At 40.6% G+C, this 27,393-nt stretch overlaps 1 protein-coding gene across 2 annotated transcripts in view; it reads right to left on the bottom strand.

The window, feature by feature from the left end:
- Positions 1-2,092: 2,092 nt before the first annotated feature.
- ASMT (acetylserotonin O-methyltransferase) overlaps positions 2,093-27,393 on the bottom strand; it is a 91,361-nt gene continuing 66,060 nt past the window's right edge. For both annotated transcript variants that reach the window (XM_089683845.1, XM_089683844.1), the window contains exons 6-8: positions 18,916-19,056; positions 7,798-7,920; positions 2,093-2,405 (exon numbers count right to left, since the gene is read on the bottom strand). In XM_089683845.1, coding sequence (XP_089539971.1) covers positions 2,194-2,405; positions 7,798-7,920; positions 18,916-19,056 — 476 coding nt within the window. In that variant the 3' untranslated portion in view covers positions 2,093-2,193. The remainder of the gene's footprint in view (positions 2,406-7,797; positions 7,921-18,915; positions 19,057-27,393) is intronic.

Here is a 27,393-nt window from a genome sequence, read left to right on the forward strand (position 1 = left end):
TGTTATGGACTTCGGCGGGCTAATGTAAAAACATATGTGAAGTGATGTAAACTGAACTGAAAACTGATGTAAAAACTGATGGAAACTAAATAATTAATTGATAACACGTGATTGAACTGATGGTGCCCGTGTGAAAGGGGCCTTAGGATTGATATTGAGAATTATTGGGCAATTAGTACACTGCTCAAAAAAATTAAAGGAACACTTTGAAAACACATCAGATCTCAATGGGGAAAAATATCATGCTGGATATCTATACTGAGATGGACTGGGTAATGTATTAGGAACGTAAGGATGCCCCATCATTGGATGAAAATGAAAATTATCAACCTACAGAGGACTGAATTCAAAGACACCCCAACAATGAAAGTGAAACAATGATGCAGCAGGCTAGTCCATTTTGCTGAAATTTCATTGCAGCAACTCAAAATGGTACTCAGTAGTTTGTATGGCCCTCAGGTGCTTGTATGCATGCCTGACAACGTCGGGGCATGCTCCTAATGGGACAGTGGATGGTGTCCTGGGGTATTTCCTCCCAGATCTGGAGCAGGGCATCACTGAGCTCCTGGACAGTCTGAGGTGCAACCTGGCAGCGTTGAATGGACTGAAACATGATATCCCAGAGGTGTTCTATCGGATTTAGGTTAGGCAAGCGTGGGGGCCATTCAATGGTATCAATAACGTCATCCTCCCAGAACTGCCTGCATACTCTTGCCACATGAGGCCGGGCATTGGCGTGCACCAGAAGGAACCCAGGACCCACTGCGCCAGCGTAGTGTCTGACAATGGGTCCAAAGATTTCTTCCCGATACCTAATGGCAGTCAGGGTGCCATTGTCTAGCCTGTAGAGGTCTGTGCGTCCCTCCATGGATACGCCTTCCCAGACCATCAGTGACCCACCACGAAAACAGTCATGCTGAATAATGTTACATGAAGCGCAATGTTCTCCATGGCTTCTCCAGACCCTTTCACATCTGTCACATGTGCTCAGGGTAAACATGCTCTCATTTGTGAAAAGCACAGGGCACCAGTGGCAGACCTGCCAATTCTGGTGTTCAATGGAAAATGCCAGTCAAGCTCTATGGTGCCGGACAGTGAAGACAGGGCCCACTAGAGGATGTCAGGCCCTCATGAAGTCTGTTTCTGATTGTTTGGTCAGAGACATTCACACCAGTGGCCTGTTGAAGGTCATTTTGTAGCACTCTGGCAGTGCTCATCCTGTTCCTCATTGCACAAAGAAGCAGATACCAGTCCTGCTGAAGGGTTAAGGACATTCTATGGCCCTGTCCAGCTCTCCTAGAGTAACTGGAATCTCCTCCATGCTCTTCAGACTGTGCTGGGAGACACAGAAAACCTTCTGGCAATGGCACGTATTGATGTGCCATCCTGGAGGAGTTGGACTGCCTGTGCAACCTCTGTAAGGTCCAGGTATCAGCTCATGCTACCAGTAGTGACACTGACCCTAGCCAAATGCAAAACTAGTGAAAAACAGTCAGAAAAGATGAATAGGGGAAAAACTAACCAGATCAATATCCCGGGAGTTTAATTGACTTAATGCTATACTCTGATTAAAAAGCGTTCCTTTAATTTTTTTGAGCAGTGTATTTCTTTTAATAATATTAATCACCTAACAAAGGTTCTAACCAATCCACACCACATATAAAAATAAAATACATTTTGGCTACATGTATAATCATGTTTGTTTAGTAATAAAACTCATAAAAGGCTGTAACCCCTTCCTGATAAATCCAAAACAGAATAAAATGGTTGGCTGGAGCTGCATTTTACAGCAAGGGAAGGTGTTATTTGTCAGTTTGAATTTTTTTGATGTTATTCCACCATCTATATCAGTGGAAACATATTAGGAATAGTCTGGAAAAGTGGAAATGTTCTTTAACACACTCCTTTTACTAATAACAAAAGCTTTCCTAGGTAATCTGTAAAACTGGCATCTAAGTACAGAATAAAACTGAAACTCTGCTGACATCTACTGGATACTGTCTTTCGGCTAACTAGAAAAATGTCCTTTAATGGCAGCATGCTCATTTGAAGGATATATATAGTAATAAAACACACACTTTTACCCAACGTATATACTGTAACACATTTATTAGTGTTATAATTCTTGCAGTACTACCACTACAGCTCAATCATAACAAACAGTAGCCACAAACAGGAAATTGACACTTGGACTTATTTTCTTCCCAGTATGGCATCATAAGTCTTTCCAGTTGTTCGGAATTGAATATCCCTGAAGCCAGAGTCTGTAAGGAGCTTGCTATACTCAGATGGCGTCCTCTCTTTGCCTTCTGTCTGTAACAGCATGTTCAATGAGAGCAGCTGGGAAATCGAAGGGCCACTTCTGTCTTCATTTAAGAGGACTTCAATTAGCAGAACTGCACCTCCTTTATAAAACAGATGAACAATTTTTATGACTAAAATGACATGTAAAATTATTTTGAATATTTTATTAGTACAAATAAAAGCATAGGAAGTATGTTGCAATTAGCAAGAGAAGTAATTCTTTCTGTTGTGGGGCAAATAAGAAAATAAACAAACATTTCACTAAGCTAATAATACAGACATTTCCCTTCCTTTCCATTCCCTTGACCAAATCTTTGGGGGACCTTCATACCTTGGAGTGCATTAATGTGAACATGTTAAAATTTATCTAAAGCTGAATCCTTTTTTAGCTTTGGATAGAGTAGGAAATGCTGTTTGTGTTCCATCGGGAAGCTGTCCACAAATGTCCTGCTTTGCAACAATAAAAAGTGTTGGCTTACAACACAAGGCATATGGTTTTGCACATTGCTCAGACAGCCCATTCAGTGTGAATGGACCCATGCTCGCTACTGAGCCACCTCTGTGTGTCTATGAGACACACAGAGCTTGGCTCAGGCCTGCCCCATGCTCCCTCCTCACTGGCTGTGATTGAAAGCAGTGGGAGCCAATGACTCCTGCTGCTGTGTCTCAGCCAATGAGACGAGAAAGACCTGGGAGAGCCTCTGCTCTCATGCCCATTGCTGGATGAAGATCGAGTTCAGGAAAGTATTGGAGGGGGCTGCACACTAAAGGTTTTTTATCATCATGCATAGAATGCATGATAGTAAAAAACCTTCAGCCTTTAGAACCACTTTAAATTTAACCCTTGTGAATAAGGTAATGTGAATAAACTTAATGTGCAATCAATGAGTTGCTGCAGACATCTATTCGTGTTCCTGCAAAAATTCAATAAATGGCTATAATGAAGGATGCTAATATCAACTACTTAATATCAACTGTGAGTGTAAAAAGTGCCTAAACCCCTTATACATGAATCTCTATGGCTTACTTCCAAATCACACTAAATTATCAAAAATTTTAAACAGTGAAATCACAAAAAAAACTGTTGTTTCTCAACCAATTTGTAAACATATGCATCACCATTAAATATGCAATCCATAAAATTAAAATCCTAATCTCTGTGCAATCAAGTCCATTTGTTATATATACAGGGGTTAGACAAAAAATGGAAACAGCACGATTTGCAGGTGTAAAAGTGACAACATGTTTTGCGATGAAAGCGGAAGTGATGTAACATTCTTTTGTTTCCACTGTGTGATGAGACACCTAGCTAACTGGTGGGAAGCCTTACTTTCATCATTCACTGTGTGCACTGCTAGTAATACAGAGTCATGTCAGAGCTTACTGAGCTTCAAACAGTTTTTGACAAGTTCTTTATTAACCACCTTTCGCCTGCCATATAGTAATCTGACGGACTCAAGGTGGTTCTCTCGTTCGGGGAGGACGTCATATGACGTCATCCCATTCTAACCGCGCATGAGCGGCTCCCAGAGCGCACAGCGCCGCGATCGGCGGTGCGTTGTGTCCCTCGGACACAACGGATCACCAATCCACAGAAAGAGCCGAAGATGTCGGCTTGGTCATGTGATCAGCTGTGTCCAATCACAGCTGATCACATGTAAACAGGGAATTGCCGGTTATCGGCATTTCTCTCCTCTCGAGCTGTCACGCTGAAAGCTCGAGAGGAGAGCCGGTAATCGGCATTCCATGGAGGGGACAAGTACACTGATCATCAGAGCACAGATGATCAGTGTGTCCTGATGATCAGTGTAGCCCCAGCAGTGCCACCTGTCAGTGTCCATCAGTGCCAGCTGTCAGTGCTCATCCATGCCACCTGCCAGTGCCCATCAGTGCCACATCAATGCCACATATCAGTGCCTACCAGTGTACATCAATGTCACATATCAGTGCCCATCTGAGCTGCCTTTCAATGTCACCCATCAGTGCCAGTCAGTGCCACCTATCAATGCCAATCAGTGCCACCTATCAGTGCTGCCAATCAGTGCCACCTATCAGTGCCAGTCAGTGCCGCCTATCAGTGCACATCAGTGCCGCCTATCAGTGCCAGTCAGTGCTGCCTGACAGTGCCAGTCAGTGCCACCTAACAGTGTCATATATCAGTGCTGCCTTTCAGTGCCCATCAGTGATGCCTGCCAATGTCCATCAGTGCCACCTACCAGTGCCTCCTCATCAGTGCCACTTATCAGTGTCCATCAGTGCAGCCTCATTAGCGCACATCAATGAAGGAAAAAAATCACTAATTTACAACATTTTATAACAAAAACTAAGAAAAAAGTTGTTTTTTTTTAATGTTCAGTGGTTTTTGGTTTAAGAAAAAATAAAAAACCCAGGGTTGATTAAATACCACCAAAATAAAGCTTTATCTGTCACGAAAAAAGATAAACATTTCATATGGGTACAGTGTTGCATGACCACGCAATTGTCATTCAAAGTGTAACAGCGCTGAAAGCTGGAAATTGGCCTGGGCAGGAAGGGGGTATAAGTGTCCTGTAGGCCAGTGGTTAAAAAAACCCTCTAAAAATAAATGTCCCCTGAAGTAGATCCAGCGCCAATCACGTAATCTACCCACTAAACACAACGTGTCCCATCCAGGGACACATGATATATGACAGGTAAACATGAGGGTCTTCTTCCGAGGACATTTAGTTTTTTTGTTTTATTTTCTTTTATTAAAATATCTGGGTTTTTTTTAAACGTTTGACACTTTTTTTTATGGGGTTACCATGTACCCCATACTCATTCACATGGGTGTGGGGGGGGCAGGGATCTGGGGGCCCCTTTGTTCCAGATTTCAATAAGCCCCCCCCTTCCCCACAGACCCCACACAACCACTGCCCTTTGTTGTGGGGAAGAGGCCCTTGTCCCCATCAACATGGGGCCAAAGTGCTTTGGGAAGGAAGCCTCCCTCCCTCAAAGCCCCCTCCCCATGTTAAGGGCATGTGACCTGGTATGGTTCAGGAGGGGGCATGGGGTTCCCCCCGAAATCCATACTAGACCCAAAGGGTCTGGTATGGATGGGGGGACCGCCACGCTGATTTTTTTTTTTTAATTAACATGCACTTATTTTATTTTCATTCTACTGACAGCAGGGAATCCCGCTGACAGCAGATGAGTCATGTTTGTTAAGGACGTGGCAGCTGCTCACTCCTTAACAACCAGCGCTATTTCGAAAAACGAATGCTAAATATACAAAACAAATTCAGAAAACAAATAGGTCCATTAACGAATGCATCCAAAAATGAATTCTTCAATGAACTAATGAATCCAAAAATGTATTTTTATTTATTTCAGGTACTTATATAGCACCACCAATTTATGCAGTACTTTACATACTGTATATATTCTACATTCACATCGGTCCCAAACCCTCAAGGGGAAGTACATGCTAAGGTCCCTAACTTACATTCATACATACACATACTAGGGTCAGTTTAGATAGAATCCAATTACCCATCAGCATGTCTTTGGAGTGTGGGAGGAAGCTGGAGTACCTGGAGGGAACCCACGCAGGCACAGAGAGAACATGCAAACTCCTGGCAGGTGGTGCCGTGGCTGGGATTTGAACCAACGACCCTAGTGCTGCCAGGTGGAAGTGCTAACCATTTAGCCACTGTACTGCTCAAACATAAAATAGAAAATGAAACTTAAAGTACAACTATAGGCAAAACTTTTTCTTCATTTTGGATAGAGCAAGGGAGGGTTATAATGCCTGTCAGACTTTTTTTTCGCCATCTGTATCCCAGAGCCAAACAAGAAGTGAGAAGAAATCCCTGCAAATTAAAGGAATTCTTTGGGGACCCCCAGGCCACCAGAACTACAGTAGTTTTCCCATTAGAAGATTTCTCCTCTATTACTTTTCTGGGGACAACCCAAAATTTGGGATTTTCTTTTACTTTATCTTTCAATGACAATAGTAAACAAGACAAATAAAGAAGGCGAATCTCCTTAGTGGGAGCACAGACAGCAATAAAAACTGACAGGTGTTCTGATCACTTTCCACTCTATCCAAAACTTTAAAAAAATAGTTTTGCCTTTAGTTATGCTTTTATGACATTTTCTGTCGTGCACCTGTGTAGTTGCAAAGCTTCATGAACTCAATGCATTAACAAGTAAAATTAAGGCCAGAAAAGTAGAGCAGCAGCTTCATTGAATTGCCATCAATATGTTTGATTCTATCCCAAGTGCACACCAGCAGTGAATCTTCAAACATTGTGCATAAAGATCCTTATACACCTCTTCACTGCTCTCCACTACCATACAAATACTGCCCTCACTGCCGGTTGTAGACCTAATTAGTTCATTAGGCTGACTCAAAAGAAGAAAGGTTACCTTGTCGCTTTTTTATATTAAAGACAATTTATTAAAAGCAAGGAAAATGATTCACATTGTACTGTGCATTGTCCTGGTGCAATACATTAAAGCCGCTATTCACAAGCACAGCTCAGATGGTTTGTAGTTCTCAATGAACTGCAAGGGCGTTGGTGAGCATCCTCATAGTTCTATGATTCTTCCTGCAGTTCAGTAACTTTCTGCTAGTACAGGAGGTATGGGCTGACAGCAGACATGGTCTGCAGGATCCTGGCATTGCACCTCCGACCTGCTGATTGCGGGTGCAATGCTTTAAATGTGCATTTATTTATTTTAAAGGTGAACTTATCCTTTTAAACTTTTCCTGAAGAATTCAAAATTATATGATGAAATGTAACTTATCAGCTGGAATTGTGTTTATTTAGAAACTGTGGACTGCAGAAGAGTGAGAGGGCTGAATGTGGCTCATAAAACACAGTTTGGCATGCTTGATCTACCTGAAATTGATTTATCCATTATAGCTACAATCTGGTAGACTGAGTCACCTGCTAATTTATTACATTTCTGGGGAATCCAATGATGATACCTCCCTGCTATAGTTCTTGGCTCTGTTCTTACCCAACCTGGAGTGGAAACTGGTCAAAGTGGTTTGCAAATAAAGTAATCTTCTAAAGTTAAACCGAACAATTGAAATAAGTCACTGCATTTATGCGATTGGGAATCAGTGGCATTCCTTGGTTGCACCTGCTCCCGTCATTGACAGCTATAACACACTGAGGAAGGAAGGAAAGAAGGAAGGAAGGAAGGAAGGAAGGAAGGCAGGCTCCTATTTTGAAAAATGTTTTTTTCAGTTGGGTATATCTGTTAAAATCATGGAGATATCATGAATAATATTTTTTTTACAGAAAGAGCTATTGCTTCTATTGTAATAGTTCTGATAAGAAATATTATATGTAATCAGTTTATATACCAGTAGCTTTGACAGAAATATTCTTAACATAAAATATAAAACAGTATTTACTTTAGTTTTGCAATAAAAGTACATTTTGTTCTATCTATTATGGTTCATGAAACAATTACAAAATACTTCATGAATTGTCATCTTTCTACAGACAATGAACTCACCAGGTCTGCAGGACAGGTAAATCTTTTTCAGTAGCTGCAGGCATTTCTCTTCTGCCCAGTCATGGATAATCTTGGCCAAGATAAATAAGTCTGCCTCCGGTATGGGATCGTTAAAGAAATCCCCTTTGGTAAAAAAAATGAAAGAAATACATTGTCAAAAAATAAAGTTGAAAATGGACCGTATTTAACAATGAATGTCAAAGCCAAACAATGACTGGAATAAACTAATTAATTACAACTGGTCTTGAATAATTTATTTATTACCCACTTGCTGTCAAGGCTAATTCTCAGATAGATGTTAAAATCTGCATTTTTTTGCCAGTAAATTACTTAGAACCCCCAAACATTATATTTGTCTTAAGCAGAGGCTACAAAGAAAAAAATGGTGGCAGCAAATTTGGCAGCAATTTTTAAAATGCAAATTTTTGGGAAAAAAATACACTTGAATGAATTTTAGAGGACACATAGTGTACATTATTTAATACTCAATATTTTGATAAATGATAAAAGATGATTTTGCAGGTAAATATATATCCAGCGTGTCACACTTTAAAATTGGGCATGCCTGTGGAATAGAGACCAATTAAGGTACATTAACACTGCTTTCACACTTCTCTGTTGAAAAAAGTGTCAAGAAATGTATATGCATTTTTGCTGTGGTGTATTAAATTTAGCGCAATGCATAATGCGTTTTTGATGCATTTTTGCCACGTTTGCATTGCATTTTTCCCACATATTCTGTGATTTGTACTGGTTGTTAGCAGCTGGCACCCACCAGTGTTCTAACAACCAGTAACTCATTCTGCTGTCAGCCAGAATCAATATAATATCAAAAGGCAGTTATAGCTGTTCTCCTACAACCTACCGTGGGGTGCAGGGTGAAGTCCTCTATTAGTTAAGATATCCTGCCTTTAGGAGGAATGGTCCCATTAAAAAAATGTTATTTTAACCAACACCATATGTTATAAGGGAGGGACTTCTATGAAGGGTTAGAATGAGAGGAGGGTTAGAGTGAGAGGAGAAGGATGTAGGACACAAAATGTGCATGTGCTCTTTTCCCCTTTGGAGCCCATTTGAACAAAGGTTCAAGGAGGAAACTGGAAATTAGGGCAGGATTGCAGCACCCTCCTGTTATACACCCAGTCAAGTTAAGTTTGGTGAGAATGTACATGCAGCTGCAATCTAGTAGTTTATGCTGCTGCTGCTATAAGTGTTGGAGTGACCATATTCTCTTTCTAAATGGTATCAGTAGAGATAATACCTGGGGAGTGGGGATATTACAACCAGTTCTGGTTGGGTATGAGTGGAGACCTAGTTGAGGTAGGTCCGCCCACTTGACAGTGGTAAAAAACAATCCTCTGGGTGCACACACCTGGTGACCTCATCACATGGGACTCTGATGTTCAGGGAGAACAATCTGTGAACTAGTAAATCAAAAAGCTGTGTTGCGCCACTCACAAATATAAAGTGTATATACAAAAAATAAATAACTAAAATAAATATGAAAGTTCATAAATAAGCTCATAAAGTGCTGAATTCACAGTCCATAACCAAATGGAAATTCCAGTGCAGCAACACACATTTTTTACCAGATCCTCAGACCTCAAAGAGAAGGAGGTCTAACTACACATTAAGGGACAAGACTCGAATGGATGGATGAATAGATGAGAACCTCATGGTGTATCAAACAACACTTTTCAGGCCGACATCAACAATCAACAATAAAATAAACCAACTCTGGATAATATTAATAGTAAGCAAGAGGGAGAAGGTCTTTCATAGTGTAGTATTTAAAATCACCATTTTTATTAAGACACAAATATAAAGTAAACCGGCAGAACAATCTCAGTTTGTCCTGATCAACACGTGGGGCGTGATAATCACTGCTGTAGCTCAGCAGTGATGCATTTTGTCCAATAGGATGCTGTCATTGGGGCAATGGAGTATAGTGGTGGTAGTACATGTATAGTATATATAAGCACAGCCTAAAAGGGTTACTAGAGGGTGCTTTCTCTTACCAGCATCAGGATCGAGAGCAAAGTCTTGTGACCAAGTTATTGACGCTTGGAAATTATAAGGGCTCATAAATAAAATACGGGCAGCCATATTAATGTAGACCAGAGATCATAAGGGTTCGCAGAAGGCATTCAAATTAGATTAAAAAATTAATTAATGTAAAAATGGACCTAATTAATCTTATTTAATAAGAAACGAATGAATGTGTTCCTAATGGCAGAAGGATAGTAGCACCACCTATAGGTTCATGCAAAATACCACCAAAAAATTATATTCAATACCAATGGCAGAATGAGAATAGTGACCCCTAGAGATAATAATAAATATTATATAGAATCTAATTACAATTAATACCAAAAAATGTATATATTAATACAATTAATAAATTACTAATAAATAAAGTTCAGATAACTAAAATAGTATACTACATAACAAATAAAATCTAATTGCAACTAATACATGGCAAAAATACCAAAACTTAAAAACACAAAAATTTAAATAACTAAAATAATAAGACTGCCTAGGTTCTATTATTATTATTATTAAAAGAGTGGATGTCCCACTCTACATTAAGCCCCAAGGGGCTATAAGCCTTAAATTTGTAAATCCAGCGAGTTTCTTGCCTATAGATCTTGCAGACATTATTCCTACCCCTCCAATGTGGTATGAAACTCTCTATACCTATCAATTTTAAATCAATAGGATCCCTACGATGTTTAATAGCAAAATGTTTAGACAAACTATGGTTACGAAAACCTTTTTGGATGTTGGTAAGATGTTCACCTATTCTGAACTATAAGGTTCTTTTAGGCCTCTCTACATAAAATACAAATTACAAGAACATTGTAAAAGGTAAATTACGGTCTTAGTGGAACAAGTAATAAAACTTTTGATGTCATAACTAAAGTTAGTAACAATGGATTGGAAAGTTTGAATCCTCACTGTGTTAGTTCTGCAGGTCTTTCTGTACATAGAGAACACCTACAACATGGATAGAAACCCCACATCACCAAAAAAGGAAGGACGTAATGGTTTTTCAATAATGTTGGGAGCTACTAAATGTCTGAGAGTCGGTGTTTGTAAAAAATAACTTTAGGATTAGGTAATACAGGACCAAGTACTGCATCACTATTTAGAATTGCCCAATGTGTTTTCAAGAGTCTACTAACAACATGGTGTTGGCTGGAATAGGTCAAACAAAAGACCAATCAAAAGCAGAAGTGTTTTCTTCCTTAATTTTAGGTATCAGCAAATCTTTCCTGTCAAGAGAGACTACCTGCTGTATGGTGTAATCCATGTTTTGAGCAGAGTAATCCATAATCAATAAACCCTTGTCTAATCACCCCAGCTTGTGTCATAAATTCTTGCAAATAAGAGCAATTCCATCGAAGTCTGAGGAACTGCCCTTTTGGGACACCTCTTAACCATAAAGGTTGGTAGCAGCTTTACTACGAAATATAACCATTTCTATCAGTCTTTTTGAAAAAGTTTTTTTGTAACAAAACCATTCCCTTCACTTCAAATGGTTAAAACTAAAAAAATTATCTCAATGGAACTGAATTCATAATTCTACTTAATACCCATTCATTCAGATTATGATCAGCCATAAATTGATGAAATTCAGATTCAGTGCTTCCCCCCCCCCCCTCCCCAAGTTATCAAGGCATCATCTATATAGAGACGCCAAAAAACAACCTCCTGGTGGGGGATACCATAAATTAAATTGTCCTCCCAGTGGCCCATAAATAAATTTGCCACAATGGGAGCAACCCTCATTTTCTGCAAATAAAATTGTCCTCCGTACCAAAAGTAATTATGGTGCATACAAAAAGCAGCATCTCTAAAACAAACCCTTTTTGCAAATCTGAAAGTGTATCAGCGTTATCTAAGGAGTGTTTTACCAAATATAAAGCCCTTCATGGGGTACAATAGTATAGAGGGAGGACACATCTGCGGTTTGCAGCAGACAGCTGGTTTTGATTCCTAAACTGCATAGCTCATTAACTGTATCTCGAGTGTCCTTCAGATAAGTTGGAGTGTCAGCCACTAAAGGTAGAAGGAAGATGTATTTATGGACCTTCAGTAGGTAATAGATGACTGGGACCCCCAAGAGTAACAGGTACCAAAAACGATTTCTCCTGATTTAAAACACCATCCCTAAATCCTTTTTTAACCAGAGACTCAAGACCTCTCTTAAAAAGAGCTGTGGGATCACTATTCAGAATTTGGTAGGTAGGCTCATCAGACAAGAGATTAGTCATCTCCTGTTGATAGTCAGACTTGTCCAATAATACAATTCCACCCCCCTTATCAGCGGGGCAGATGACAAGCTTATTCCTTTCACACAAGGATTGCACACTTTGTCCTTGGAGAGATCACACCAGAAGGGTTAAATAAAGAATCATTTTGACAAACGAGTGTGTTTAATTCCACATGGGTTTGTAACCATCTCCCTGGTAGTCAGATTCCCCAAGAAATATCTTTTTACATTCAATTTCCGAAAAAAAATGTATGGTTGTCAACAAACGTTTCCAATTTGTTAAACTTCCTAGGAGGAGCGAATTTCAAACTTTTATTCAGTAATCTTAATTCTGGCTTAGATAAAACAACACAACGTAAATAAAAAATTTCACCGTTATCTAGTATTTCCTTCTTTTTGCTTCTACTTCTCCTTCTACCCCTTTACCCTCTACTCTTGTTAACTTTCTGTTTGGACGTGGGCCCCCTTCTAAAAAAGAGGAAGAAGGGGATTGTGGATTATTGGGTTTGGAGTTGTATGTGTAACCTATCTGGGGCACAAAACAAAGGTCCCTAGAATGGCCCTCAGCTCCCCTCCTCCATTCATGAGGGGGTGGGGATGCCCGAGATCTATAATCAGGACTGTACATTTCAGGAGTGACAGGTGGAAAACGATTATAAAGAGGAAGGGGCCTCTCATACAAAGGTGACCTACAGGTGAAACTTGAAAAATTAGAATATCATGCAAAAGTTAATTTATATCAGTAATGCAACTTAAAAGGTGAAACTAATATATGAGATAGACTCATTACATGCAAAGCAAGATAGTTCAAGCCGTGATTTGTCATAATTGTGATGATTATGGCTTACAGCTCATGAAAACCCCAAATCCACAATCTCAGAAAATTTGAATATTGTGAAAAGGTGCAATATTCTACGCTCAGAGTGTCCCACTCTAATCAGCTAATTAAGCCATAACACCTGCAAAGGGTTCCTGAGCCTTTAAATGGTCTCTCAGTCTGGTTCAGTAGGAATCACAATCATGGGAAAGACTGCTGACCTGACAGTTGTGCAGAAAACCATCATTGACACCCTCCATAAGGAGGGAAAGCCTCAAAAGGTAATTGCAAAAGAAGTTGGATGTTCCCAAAGTGCTGTATCAAAGCACATTAATAGAAAGTTATGTGGAAGGAAAAAGTGTGGAAGAAAAAGACGCCGAAGCAGCAGGGATGACCGCAGCCTGGAGAGGATTGACAGGAAAAGGCTATTCAAAAGTGTTGGGGACTTTCACAAGGAGTGGACTGAGGCTGGAGTCAGTGCATCAAGAGCCATCACACACAGACGGATCCTGGACATGGGCTTCAAACGTCGTATTCCTCTTGTCAAGCTGCTCCTGAACAACAAACAACGTCAGAAGCGTCTTACCTGGGCTAAAGAAAAACAGACCTGGTCTGTTGCTCAGTTGTCCAAAGTCCTTTTTTCTGATGAGAGCAACTTTTGCATCTCATTTGGAAACCATGGACCCAGAGTATGGAGGAAGAATGGAAAGGCACACCCTGCAATATGCTTGAAGTCCAGTGTGAAGTTTCCACAGTCTGTGTGGATTTGGGGAGCCATGTCATCTGCTGGTGTTGGTCCACTGTGCTTCATTAAGTCCAGGGTCAACGCAGCCATATACCAGGAGATTTTGGAGCACTTCATGCTTCCTTCCGCAGACGAGCTTTATGGGGATGCTGACTTCATTTTCCAGCAGGACTTGGCACCTGCCCACACTGCCAAAAGCACCAAAACCTGGTTCAATGACCGTGGGATTACTGTGCTTGATTGGCCAGCAAACTTGCCTGACCTGAACCCCATAGAGAATCTATGCGACATTGCCAAGAGAAAAATGAGAGACATGAGACCGAACAGTGCAGAAGAGCTGAAGGCCGCTATTGAAACATCCTGGTCTTCCATAACACCTCAGCAGTGCCACAGGCTGATAGCTTCCATGCCACGCCGCTTGAGGCAGTAATTGCTGCAAAAGGGGCCCAAACCAAGTACTGAGTATATATGCATGCTTATGTTTTTCAGAGGTCCGATATTGTTCTATGTACAATCCTTGTTTTATTGATTGTATGTAATATTCTAATTTTCTGAGATTGTGGATTTGGGGTTTTCATGAGCTGTAAGCCATAATCATCACAATTATGACAACTCACGGCTTGAACTATCTTGCTTTGTATGTAATGAGTCTATCTCATATATAAGTTTCACCTTTTAATTTGCATTACTGAAATAAATGAACTTTTGCACGATATTCTAATTTTTCAAGTTTCACCTGTATATCTCACATAAGACACCTTTCTATCTCTAGGGGACCCCTTCCTCTAGGAGTGTAAGCACCAGCATTAGATCTATACTGCCCACCATTAGTGAGACATTTCCCTTTACTTTTATTAGGAAGAATATAAGGGATCATATGAGGTCTAGAATGATTATGCTGTCCACCACAGATAGATTAATCCCTAGGTGAGGCTGTTTCATTTCTATTTTCTAAGGTTAGATCCTCCTGCCATTGAAACACTGTTTTTAATTTGTAGTCTTCCTTATCCCTAAGATATGTCTTCCTCTTTTTAAACCTCGGTTCTGCCTCCTCCTTCTCAAAGATTTTATGGAGCTCCTTAGAATAATTACTATAAGTATTATCCTTAGGTTGGGATGATAGTTTTTCTTTGATTCTATTAATCTCAGCTTCTATCTAAACAAGCTTTTTGTTCTTTTTATCAATTAAAAATGTAGGAACCCGATGCTGGCCTCATTGTAATATAAAAACAATTCTACCAATTCTTCATTATGCTTTTCTGGGCACACATTCCACCTGAAGCTCCTAGGTATCATAGCCTCATCTATATATATTTACAGAAAAAGAATATCCCATTGTGTATGAATCTGAGTAATCATAAAGTGTTTGAGTCTCATAAACACTCCCCTAAGATCTGAGGAATCTTCAGATCCTTGCTCAAAACCCCTGTGACATCTGTTTTCCTACCCTTCCAATAATCAAAAATATCCATTACAAAACGTTTTTTCAAAAATATAAACACCAGCTTTAAAACAAAATATGGAAGGTATAGAGAGTTTTATACCACATTGGAGGGGTAGCAATAATGTCTGCAAGATCTCCAGGCTGGATTTTTACCAACTTAAGGCTTATAGCCCCTTGGGGCTTAATGTAGAGTGAGACATCAACTCTTTTATTAATAGTAGTTAGAACCTAGGCAATCTTATAATTTTACTTATTTGATTTTTTTTTATTTTTATATTAATTTTAGGACGTTTTGGTATTTTTATCATATAATTATTGCAGTTAGATTTTATTTGTTATATAGTTATACTATTTTAGTTATCTGAACTTTGCAAATGTATAAATTTTTTTGGTATTAATTGTAATAAGATTCTATATACGCTATATTGCCTAAAGTATTGGGACAGTCTGTCTTTACACGCACATGAACTTTAATGGCATCCCAGTCTTTGTCTGTAGAGTTCAATATTGAGTTGGTCCACCCTTTTCAGCTATAACAGCTTCAACTTTTCTGGGAAGGCTGTCCACAAGGATTAGGAGTGTATCTATGGGAATATTTGACCATTCTTCCAGAAGCGCATTTGTGAGGTCAGGCACTGACGTCAGACAAGAAGGCCTGGCTCGCAGTCTCCGCTCTAACTCATCCCAAAGGTATTCTATTAGGTTGAGGTCAGGACTCTGTGCAGGCCAGTCAAGTTCCTCCACCCCAAACTCACTCATCCATGTCTTTGTGGATCTTGCTTTGTGCACTGCTGACGGTCATGTTGGCACAGGAAAGGGCCAATGCCAAACTGTTCCTACAAAGTTGGGAGAATGAAATTGTCCAAAATTTCTTGGTATGCTGATGCCTTAAGAGTTCCCTTCACTGGGACTAAGGGGTCAAGCCCAACCTCTGAAAAACAACCCCACACCAAAATCCCCCCTCCACCAAACTTTACACTTGGCACAATGCAGTCAGGCAAGTATCATTCTCCTGGCAACCCCAGACACATCCATTGGATTGCCAGACAGAGAAGCGTGATCACTCAAGAGAACATGTCTCCACTGCTCTAGCTTCCAGTAGTGGTATGCTTTACACCACTGCATCTGATGCTTTGCACTGCATTTGGTAAAGTAAGGCTTGGACGCAGCTGCACAGCCATAGAAACCCATTCCATATATGCACTGTTGTGCTAATCTGAAGGCCACTCAAAGTTTGGAGGTGTTTAGCTATTGACTCTATAGAAACCAGTGGTAATAGACAGGCCTCTAGTAAGAGAGTATGAGGGGTGGTTACTAGGGTCTCAGACCCGCCATCACTGAAAATAAACCTCAGTACGGGAACTGGCCGAACAACCCTCCGCAAGGGGGCACTACATGTGCATGTGTTTATATATACTGCACAATATTTTTATTTTATGCTGGTACTTGGCAAATTTTAGCATACCATTCTCTACATGCCCCACTATGACAATGCGCAGCTTCCTATGCCTTTTGTTTGACAATTGGTTGCTTACTATTCCTACAAATGGCCAGAATTAAATAACTTTATTTCCAATAGGCTTCAAATGGGTTCACCAATTTTGCTAGAGGTTTGTGAACTTCAAGCAAAATTTGCAAACCCAAACTGTGCAGTTTCACTCATCTCTATTTTCAGCTAAACAAAACAAAACGCATAACTAAACTATTTCAACTTTTTAAGGTAAAAGCAAAGGTTGTTGAGGCATATATTTGCACATACCTATAAAGTCATAGTTCTGAGTCTGCAACAGTTAGAGGCCTTAATAATCACATAACCTCATGTCAACCTACCCCAAAAATTAACCTTTAGAAATCTATCAGTTACCCAATGAATTGAAAACAATACAATCCCTATGTGGGATATAATTAAGCTCAACAGATTTTAAGCAGGGAAACTATATGAGGTAAAAACATATCTTCCTCCAAGCTAGGTAACTACAAATCTCAAGGTGGTGAGAAGACTGTTCAAGGACTGGCATGAGGAGAAGCTCAGGGGATTGGTCGTTGTGGTTGAAACAGGCTGGGAACAAAACTCTGGGATTTTGGATTCAGATAAATATTCCTCTGTTTTAGATCATTCCCTAGAAAAAAAGAACAGCATGTTCTTCTAGCTATACTCTCTATTTGTCCTGGTGACCATTATCAATAAAAGTGAAACAAAATGCCAATTTTTGGGTTGTCACCAGAGCAGGAACATAGATAAACTTTCCTAATGGGACCAGTACTTCTGGTGACTCTGCTGACAACAAGGGAGAGATTTCCTATCACTTCACACAGGAAGTAAAAGGAAATCTCCCCAATGGAACACATATGGCAAAAAACCTGAAAGGCCTTATAACCCTCACTAACCATATGGTGGTTTATTATTACATTTTATTAATTTATTTATTGTTAATTTTTAATTATGAATTATAAATATTGTTTTGTAAATGTAGAAAACATGGGAAGCCAGGGAATTGCTATGTAATTTTGGAGGTATTACTTTTAGGCATTATTTGTGTGTTTGAATGTTTGGAGTACTGTTAGTTAACATGACAGTTAACATAATCTGTGATTCATTAGCTTGCTTTTCTTTTTCCTCTTCCAGTATGTGTTGTGCATTCTTCAACCGTATGAAAGATTATGCTGTTCGGTTACACTTACTAAGTATATATTTATGTGCTATTCACTCAGAAAAATATGTTCTTTGAGAGGAAAGGCAAAAATGTGTTTTTTCTGTGAATTATCATTCAAAGAGACAGAACTTTACTCAGAAACTTTTCATTGACTCAAAGCAAGTTGACACTTTGGATCACCTAACCAAGGCAAAACAGCTGTTTACTGAACTGGTTTATACTTGCAGCCATATTAAAATTATGATGAATGATCAATAACCTTACTAATTCATCCTGAAATTTAGCTGCTAGCATTTACAAGTGAAGATCATCATTGCAGTGGCGTATTTTGGTTTTGTGCTGCCCTAGGCAAGACTAAAATCGGGCACCCCCCCCCCCCCCCCCCCCGCATCTAAATGTGTCCCACCCTTTCATCTGCAAACCCCACCCCTTCCTCTTTAGGCTCTACCTCTTCCTAGAGCTCCGCCCACTGACAACGATGGTGCGCTATTCCTCCCACTGACACCAATGATGGGGCACGATTCCTCCCACTGACACTAATGATGGGGTACTATTCCTCCCACTGACACTAATGATGGGGCACTATTCCTTATGCTGACACTAATGATGGGGCACTATTCCTTATGCTGACACTAATGATGGGGCACTATTCCTTATGCTGACACTAATGATGGGGCACTATTCCTCACGCTGACACTAATGATGGGACACTATTCCTCCCACCGATACCAATGATGGGGCACGATTCCTCCCACTGACACCAATGATGGGGCAACGATTCTTCCCACTGACACTAATGATGGAGTACTATTCCTCACACTGACACTAATGATGGGGCACCATTCCTCACACACTGACACTAATGATGGGGTACTATTCCTCCCACTGATACCAATGATGGTGCCCCATCACAGGTAAGACACAGCAGCCCCTGTCCCTTTCCCACGGAAAGGGGGGGTGGCACTGCCACCGTGCCGCCCCCCTGAAGAGTGCCGCCCTGGGCAAATGCCTTGTTTGCCTCACGGTAAATACGCCCCTGCATTATTGTGATGTTAATAAAATAACCAACCATGAAAACAAGACTGAGCTGAAATTTTACATTGCACAAAAAATGTTGGTGCTTTCAGCAAACATATTTACATGCTTATGTGCTATCATTTTACAGAATAAAATAAAATATACCTTCAAGGAAAGAAATGCGTGGATCGCTATCAGTAATGAAATGTTTTTTAGCTGTTTGCACCACTCTTGGTAGGTCCATTATAGTGACTGTAGACCCTTGATATGTAGATAGAAACATTTTTGCAAAAGCTCCCGAACATCCTATTAAACAAAATTTTTGTTGTTAAATGAAAGTTACATATCCAAGATATATTCAGTTTGAAGTAGATTATTTAGCCAGCAAAATGAACAAAACACGTTTGTCCTGCTTTTGTGTAATTTTACATTGAATTTTCTTTAACAGGTTCACCGTCATCATATGTACAAATGGCAACTGCCCCAAACTATAACTGGCCTTTGCAGCAAGGAGCACACGGAAGGGAGAAGCATGACAAACAACAAAGAAACATTTCCAGGTCAACTTACCAACCAGCCTACAACCAACCAAATTGTCCTGTCTGGCCAGCAGTTCACATTAAAACAGAGGTTTAGTTTGCACACATTTGCAAATACATGCATAAGCTTCAGAGCCACATCATGGCACCCCATTATTGTCTGCAGTCCTAACTCTATAAATTTTCAGAGCCTCTATAGAAGAAGTGCATGCATAATAATGGATCGACTGAGGGCAGGTAATCTTGGAGGGAGCCCACCCCTTCTTAACCACTAGCCTACAGGGCACTTATACCCTCTTCCTGCCCAGGCCAATTTCCAGCTCTCAGCGCTGTCACACTTTGAATGACAATTGCGCAGTCATGCAACACTGTACCCATATGAAATTTTTATCATTTTTTGTGACAGATAGAGCTTTATTTTGGTGGTATTTAATCACCTCTGGGTTTTTTATTTTTTCTTAAACAAACCAAAAACCACTGAAAATTTTGAAAAAAAAATGTTTTTTTCTTAGTTTTTGTTATAAAATTTTGTTAATAAGTGATTTTTCTCCTTCACTGATGTGCGCTAATGAGGCTATAGTGATGGCCACTGATAAGATGCACTGATGGACACTGATAGGTGGCACTGATGGGCACTGATGAGGAGGCACTGGTAGGTGGCACTGATGGGCATTGACAGGCATCACTGATGGGCACTGAAAGGCAGCACTGATATATGGCACTGATAGGCAGCACTGATAGGCGGCACTGACTGGCATTGATAGGCGGCACTGACTAGCACTGTTAGGTGGCACTGACTGGCACTGTTAGGCGGCACTAACTGGCACTGATAGGCTGCACTGATGCGCACTGATAGGCGGCACTGACTGGCACTGATAGGCGGCAGTGACTGGCACTGATAGGTGGCACTGATTGGCATTGATAGCTGGCACTGACTGGCACTGATGGGTGACACTGAAAGGCAGCTCAGATGGGCACTGACAGGTGGCACTATTCAGCACTGACAGATGGTACTGATGGACACTGGCAGGTGGCACTTCTGGGGCCACACTGATCATCAGGGCACACTGATCATCAGTGCTCTGATGATCAGTGTACCTGTCCCCTCCGCGGAATGCCGATTACCGGCTCTCCTCTCCTCTCGAGCTGTCAGTGTGACAGCTCGAGAGGAGAGAAATGCCGATAACCGGCATTTCCCTGTTTACATGTGATCAGCTGTGATTGGACACAGCTGATCACATGACCGAGCCAACATCTTCGGCTCTTTCCGTGGATCGGTGATCCGCTGTGTCCGAGGGACACAGCGCACCACCGATCGCCGCGCTGCGCACTCCCTGAGCCGCGCATGCACGGTGAGAATGGAAGGACATCATATGACATCCTATCAGAACGAGAGTACCACCTTGCGCCCGTTATTGGACTATATGGTGGGCGGGAGGTGGTTAAAGGCACAGGGTCACAATGGACACCCAGCATATAGCTCAGTGGCAATCATTTGTTTATCAATCATATATTTATAATTGGCAAATGGTTGTTGTTTATTTTTGCAGTGCCACTTATAAACAGAACATCAATAACAATCCTTGCGCAGCCAGGGTACCTATAAATGGCTGTGATTGGAACCAATGTGTAGAGCTGATCCAAGCAGCTCTGTACCTTCTAATCGCTGTGGTGGTCAATCACAAATGTAAACAGTATTACTGTTTACATGGGAGAGCCTGTATCTTTCTCTTATAACTGATGAAGTCGAAGGAGGAACTAATGAATTAATCCTTTATCAGTTACAGGTCACAGGCCGCAGCAGATTCTTGGTGAGGGGCTATGATCTTGTGATATTTTTTTTTACTCTTTCAGCCCTCTCTCCTTTACATCTGATCTGCATCCTGTCACAGGATGGTATGTGCATGTTAACCCTTCACCTCCCATATCCTACTGTCAGGATCTGGATCTGAACCTAGGAACTCTGTTGTGTGTGGTGGTAACTCTTTTTACTGTGCCACCTGAGATGCTACACAGCTCCTATCCTGATCTCTCGGACAACCTTCCTTTATATCTTGTTTTTTGTGAACCTTGAACTCCTTTTTCTTCCCATGAACTTCCTATTTAAGCCATGTCTCTGAACTTCCTTTTTGCTAGATTTTGTTCTTCTCCAGCCAATATCTTACTCCTTGTACTCCTGTTGCCATCCATACCTTTGCTACCACTTGACCCCAACCTGCAACCACTCATTGCTGACCATTAGCTATAGCTACTGGCATCTTAGCCTGACTATGACAGAATGATCTGGCCAAAAACAGACGCTGGTATAGCAGCTGCTGTGGTCTCTTTCAGACAGAAAGCTGCATAAATTAGTTGTTACTTAACAAAAAAATCTGAACTGCAAAGTGTGATGAAAGAGCAACAAGAGGAAATCCATGCTCTGCAGAAATGATTGCTGGACTTACATTCCCGAGATGAAAATAACGCATGTGTGCCCCTATCGCAGTCATTACAGAGGTTTCCTTAAAGTGTAACTAAAGGTTCAGATTTATTTTCTTTAAAATAACAAACATGTCATACTTACCTTCTCTGTGTAATGGTTTTGCACAGAACAGCCCCGATCCTCCTCTTCTTGGGTCCCCTGCCAGCATTCCTGGCTCCTCCCCTCTACCAAGTGCCCCATAGCAAGCCATTTGCTGTGGGGGGTACCCTTGCATGCTCTCTCCTGAGATCGCCATGTGTGGCCATAAGACACACAGTGCACAGTCCAGCCCCCCACCCCCCCGCTTCCTCCTCACTGGCTGTGATTGACAGCAGTGGGAGCCAGTGGTTCCTGCTACTGTATCTAACCACTTCAACCAATGTTGCATATATTTCCAGATGCAACCTGCTGTATTTACTTAGAAAAAGGAGGTATTGTTTATGATCAACCTCCTGACTGAAGAAACTTGGGCATTCCCTTATGCTGATCAAGACTGTGCAATTCTGAACAATTTTGATTCTTTTGTGGCCTCAATGAATCAAGTTTCTGATCCAAACCGCTGCGTCACTACTGAATCAAGGTTGCACAGTTTGTAGCAGGGCAGATGCTGTGTTACTTAGTACATGGCTGAATTCTGACGTTGAATTTTAGATACCACTTAGAACCCAGCAACACAAAAGAATCAGTTCCACCAAGAGTTAGCTGAACAGATAAAAGACAGTCCCAACGATCTTGAAACTTTTATTAGAATATGCATCTGAATACATCAGAGACTTACAGAAAGGAGACACTGGGAATGTTTGGGAAGTAATAGTGGTATGCGTATGCGAATTAGTCAATTTGTTTCCAGACAATTTCACTAAGAGAGAAATATCCAGATTGGAGACAAAGTAGATTTATAATCTAAGGATTTATGCCCATCATGGTCTAAACATCGAGTGGCATATTAATTGTTTTATAAATAACTGCTGACTCACTCTTTGTTATGATGGTCCACTTCTGGTTTATTGTAACATTTCTGCTCTTCCTGGTTGTAACATGGTCCGTTTTATAATTTTTATAGGACAGTCAAGGTACTATGCTCCCCGTTTCTTATTACCATTGTAAACAGGAGGTTGTTGGTCTTGTTCTCTTTTTTCACAGTGTTGGTTTAGTTTTTCAATGTATAATACACACACCACCATGCAGGCTGAATGGCCTGGATACTGAAATCTGTCTGTTTATTACCGATATTAGGTGTGATTTTAATAAAGGTACAAGCGGTTCCCTTATTCTTGCTTTGTATCTGCATGCTTGTTGAATCCGAGTGAGAAGTCTTTGGAGGCTGGTGGAGGAGCTTGTGTAACTACTCTGGAATTGGGAAACAGGGCTCTTCAGGAAGTAGCTGGGTTTGCTTATTTGGAATATTGGGAGGAGTTTCTATGTCATCCATGTCTCTTCTGGAGTTCTTGGTACGACAGCTTTTTAAGACTACTCTTCGATGGGGGAGGGGAGGGGCAATAAACCTGGCCTATTGATATGGAGACTATTGATGGTCACCTTTATCTTCAGGATCCACGAGACTGTCCCTCTTAAACTCCAAATTGAGGCCAACTATCATGAGACTTTCAGCTTTCATTTGATTAGATCATCCAAATGTCCCATCATCATGGGCATTCTTTGGTTTTCTCCTCATAATCCCTCCATCGAGTGGGGGACACAGACTATAAATTGTACATCTGACCATTGACAGGAACCTTGCCAACAGGTTCTCAACTGGCCAAGGAATCACAAGCTGATGTGGTAACTACCCAGAAGTATAATAAACTGCCTTTACAGTACCACAAGTTCCAGGATGTCTGTGATCAAAAGAATGCAGATCTTCTCTCCTCATCACCCATACACTGTCCTATTGAGCTGCTCGCAGGGGCAGACATATATTTTGGTCACCTTTATTCTCGACATGAGATAAAGGCACTCAGAGGGTTCCTTGATAAAAACTTAAAGAAGGGTTTTATCAGACACTCGTCTCCTGGGGGTTAGAACTGTTCTTTGTTAAAAGAGACTTAAATGCACTCAGACTCAAAGACTCTGCTCTGCCAAAGTGTTTACCATATTAGACTTATGTGGCATTGAACCTTGTATGCATTCATCTAGGGGTTGAATGGAAAACTGCTTTTCGAACCAGATATGGACATTTCAAGTCTTTGGTCATGTCTTTTGACCTTTGCAATGCTCCCACAACTTTTCATCATTTCATCAGTGGTGTCCTGTGGAATCTGTTGGATCAGTTTGTTATTGCATACCTGGATAATATTCTTATAATCTAGAGGAGCATTTCAAGCACATTTCCTCTGTCTTTGAAAGACTAAGGAAGAATCAAATTTACATCAAACTGGAGAAATGTGAGCTTGAGCAAACCCAGATCCAGTTCTTGTGATTTTGGGGAATGGATCCCGACAAGAACAAAACAGTTGTGGATTGGCCTGCTGCTAGAAAGGTCAAAGAAATACAATGTTTAAAGAAATATAAGCGAGCGCATACACGTAGGTTATATATATATATATATATATATATATATATATATATATATATAAAGTGCCCAATATTTATGTGCTATTCGTGCAAACCATACAATGTGCAATCAATAAAAGTCCATAATCTCCATATGATATCAGTCAATAAATAAATAAATGATAATTCAAGTAAAATTGTTAATATTGCGTACACAATCTGATATTAAAGTGCTATTATGCAATCTGTGCAAAAAGTGGATATAAAAAGTCCATAATAATCATATGTTTTCAAAAGATATAAATAAATGGAAATTCAACAGGAATATTTCTTCAAACGATAAAATCCTCTGCCAAAAGTGCAGTGGTGCATGTGTCTTTAAAAATCATCCACCACTTCTTATGGGTGCGGATCACCAGAACTTTGATGTATACAGGCATTGATTACAATCTGTCACATCTAGGTGCAGGGGTATTAGGACAGTTTAAGGGTTAATCCAGCATCCTCACAGTACCGGTGGTGCGTGCCTCCTTAAATCTGTTTAAGATTGCTCAACCACAGGAGTCAAAGGATTCTCATATAGTGTAGTATTTATTATTTCAAAGGTAAGTATACATATAAAAGAGTATTCCATGTGTAAAAGCAAATAGGTACCAAAATGGCTGCTGCTCCTTGCCCAGGAGACGACGGCGTGACATCAGCAATGTGGCTCCACCCAACGTGTTTTCAGGGGTACGTCCATTGATATCATATGGAGCTTATGAACCTTTATTGATTGCACATTGCACGGTTTGCACGAATAGCACTTTATATATATATTGTGCACTATATATATATATATATATATATATATATACACACATACAGGTGAAACTCGAAAAATTAGAATATCGTGCAAAAGTTAATTTATTTCAGTAATGCAACTTAAAACGTGAATCTAATATATGAGATAGACTTATTACATGCAAAGCAAGATAGTTCAAGCTGTGAGTTGTCATAATTGTGATGATTATGGCTTACAGCTCATGAAAACCCCAAATCCACAATCTCAGAAAATTAGAATATTGTGAAAAGGTGCAATATGCTCGGCTCAAAGTGTCCCACTCTAATCAGCTAATTAAGCCACAGCACCTGAGCCTTTAAATGGTCTCTCAGTCTGGTTCAGTAAGAATCACAATCATGGGAAAGACTGCTGACCTGACAGTTGTGCAGAAAACCATTATTGACAGCCCCCATAAGGAGGGAAAGCCTCAAAAGGTAATTGCAAAAGAAGTTGGATGTTCCCAAAGTGCTGTATCAAAGCACAGTAATAGAAAGTTATGTGGAAGGGAAAAGTGTGGAAGAAAAAGCCATGAAGCTGTCCCGCTGTGCCTGATTGCCTGTGCACTTCTAAACCCAGCACACAGGGACCACGTGTCACTCAACAGAGAGGGAGGGGGGAAGCTGATTTGGAGTAGAAATGATACAAGATGGAGGGCCTTTGGCAAAATGAAGGTTCACATCCATCTCTGTACGTACAATTGCTACAGTTGGGTTTGCTAACTTCTACAGAAGATGCATAAGGAACTTCTCTAAGGCAATAGCACCAATTATGCAGCTGACAAGGAAAGGGACCTCTTTTTTGTGTTCACCTAAGGCACAGGCTGTCTTTAATAAACTAAAGACTCTTTTCACTTCTGCACTATTTGTATATCTTGATCCTGAACAGCTTTTTATCGTGGAAGTGGCTGCTTCAGATTCTGCTGTGGGAGCTATCCCTTTTCCATGTTCATTTCTCCTGTCTAATGTCTTCAACTGAAAGGAATTATGGCATGGAGAACAAAAAGTTGCTGGCAATTAAAGAAAGTTTTCCAAATCGAGGCATCTGCTGGAAGGGGATAATCATCCTTTAACTGTTCTCACTGATCATAAAAAACATAGAATGAATTTGTTCTGCCGAGAGATGTCAAGAGGGACAAGGAATAGTAAAATTGGTGCCTTACCGATGTTGTTTGAGCATCTCCAGCAAAGCATCTCTGAATGTATGATACTCTAGTGTTTGACACTACATCAATTTCTATAGACTTTGTAGTAAATCTACCTCCCTCAAAAGAGATGAGCACTATCTTGGTAGTTGTCAACCGTTTTACTAAGAAGACTAATTTCATACTAGTTAAGGGGTTAACTATTGCTTAACAAACTGCAGAACTGATGGTTTAAGAAGTCTTTGAACTACATGGAATAACTGATGATGTATTGTCTGATGGAAGAGTACAGTTTACTTTGAAATTTTGTAAAAGATATTGCTCAGCATTAGGTGTTAAAATTTGCTCTCTGCTATTCATCCTCTAATGGTCAAGACTGAGTGAAACAATTAAACTCTGGAGCAGTATCTTCAATGTTTTGCCAGTTATCTTCAGAATGATTGGGTGGACTATCCTCCCACAGTAGAATTTGCTTATAACAATTTTAAAGATAGCTTCACTTCTCAAAGTCCTTTTTACTTAAAGCAGTAGTAAACTGCACCTAAAAAAAAAATCCCCTGCAAGGTAATGTCATAATGTGCTAGTATGCATCATATTCCTATCTCCCAATGTCAAGTCCAATCCCTGCTGTTACCAATGGATTTCTTTACAAGAGAAAATAATGGAGACTTTGAAGGAGGCACAAGAATGTTACAAGGGGGCTGCTGACAGACATCACAGATAACTTCCTACCAGGGGCGGACTGACCATTCGGTTACTAAGGCACTGCCTGAGGGCCTGAGGTCAGTAGGGGCTCCATGAAAGGCTCCGCACATTTCACATAATGGCAGTATCTTTACATCTGTCTGAATAATGTGTCCACCTGAAAGCAGGACACATTATTCAGACAGGAATGTGGCTCAGAACGGGGAGTCTGAGATGGGAGTAGATAAGGAGTTGGGACTGTCAGTGATGGTGAGGAGAACAGGGCAGGTGGAGAAGCCCCCGATCCAGGAAGTAGCTCATATAGACACTGACTCCTTTACCACTGAGTCTCACCCTCTCTCTCACCCTCTCTTTCTCACCTCTCACCCTCCCTCTTTCTCTCTCTGTTCCTCTCTTTAACCTTCCCTCTCGCTCCCTCTCTCTCTCCCTCTCTCACCCACTCCCTCCCTCGCTCACCCTCTCTTCCTCCCTTCCTGAAAAC

The sequence above is a fragment of the Staurois parvus genome, unplaced genomic scaffold, assembly GCF_062004578.1.
Source record: "Staurois parvus isolate SC_StPar_1 unplaced genomic scaffold, SC_StPar_1.0 ptg000324l, whole genome shotgun sequence".
NCBI classification, from domain to species: Eukaryota; Metazoa; Chordata; class Amphibia; order Anura; family Ranidae; genus Staurois; species Staurois parvus.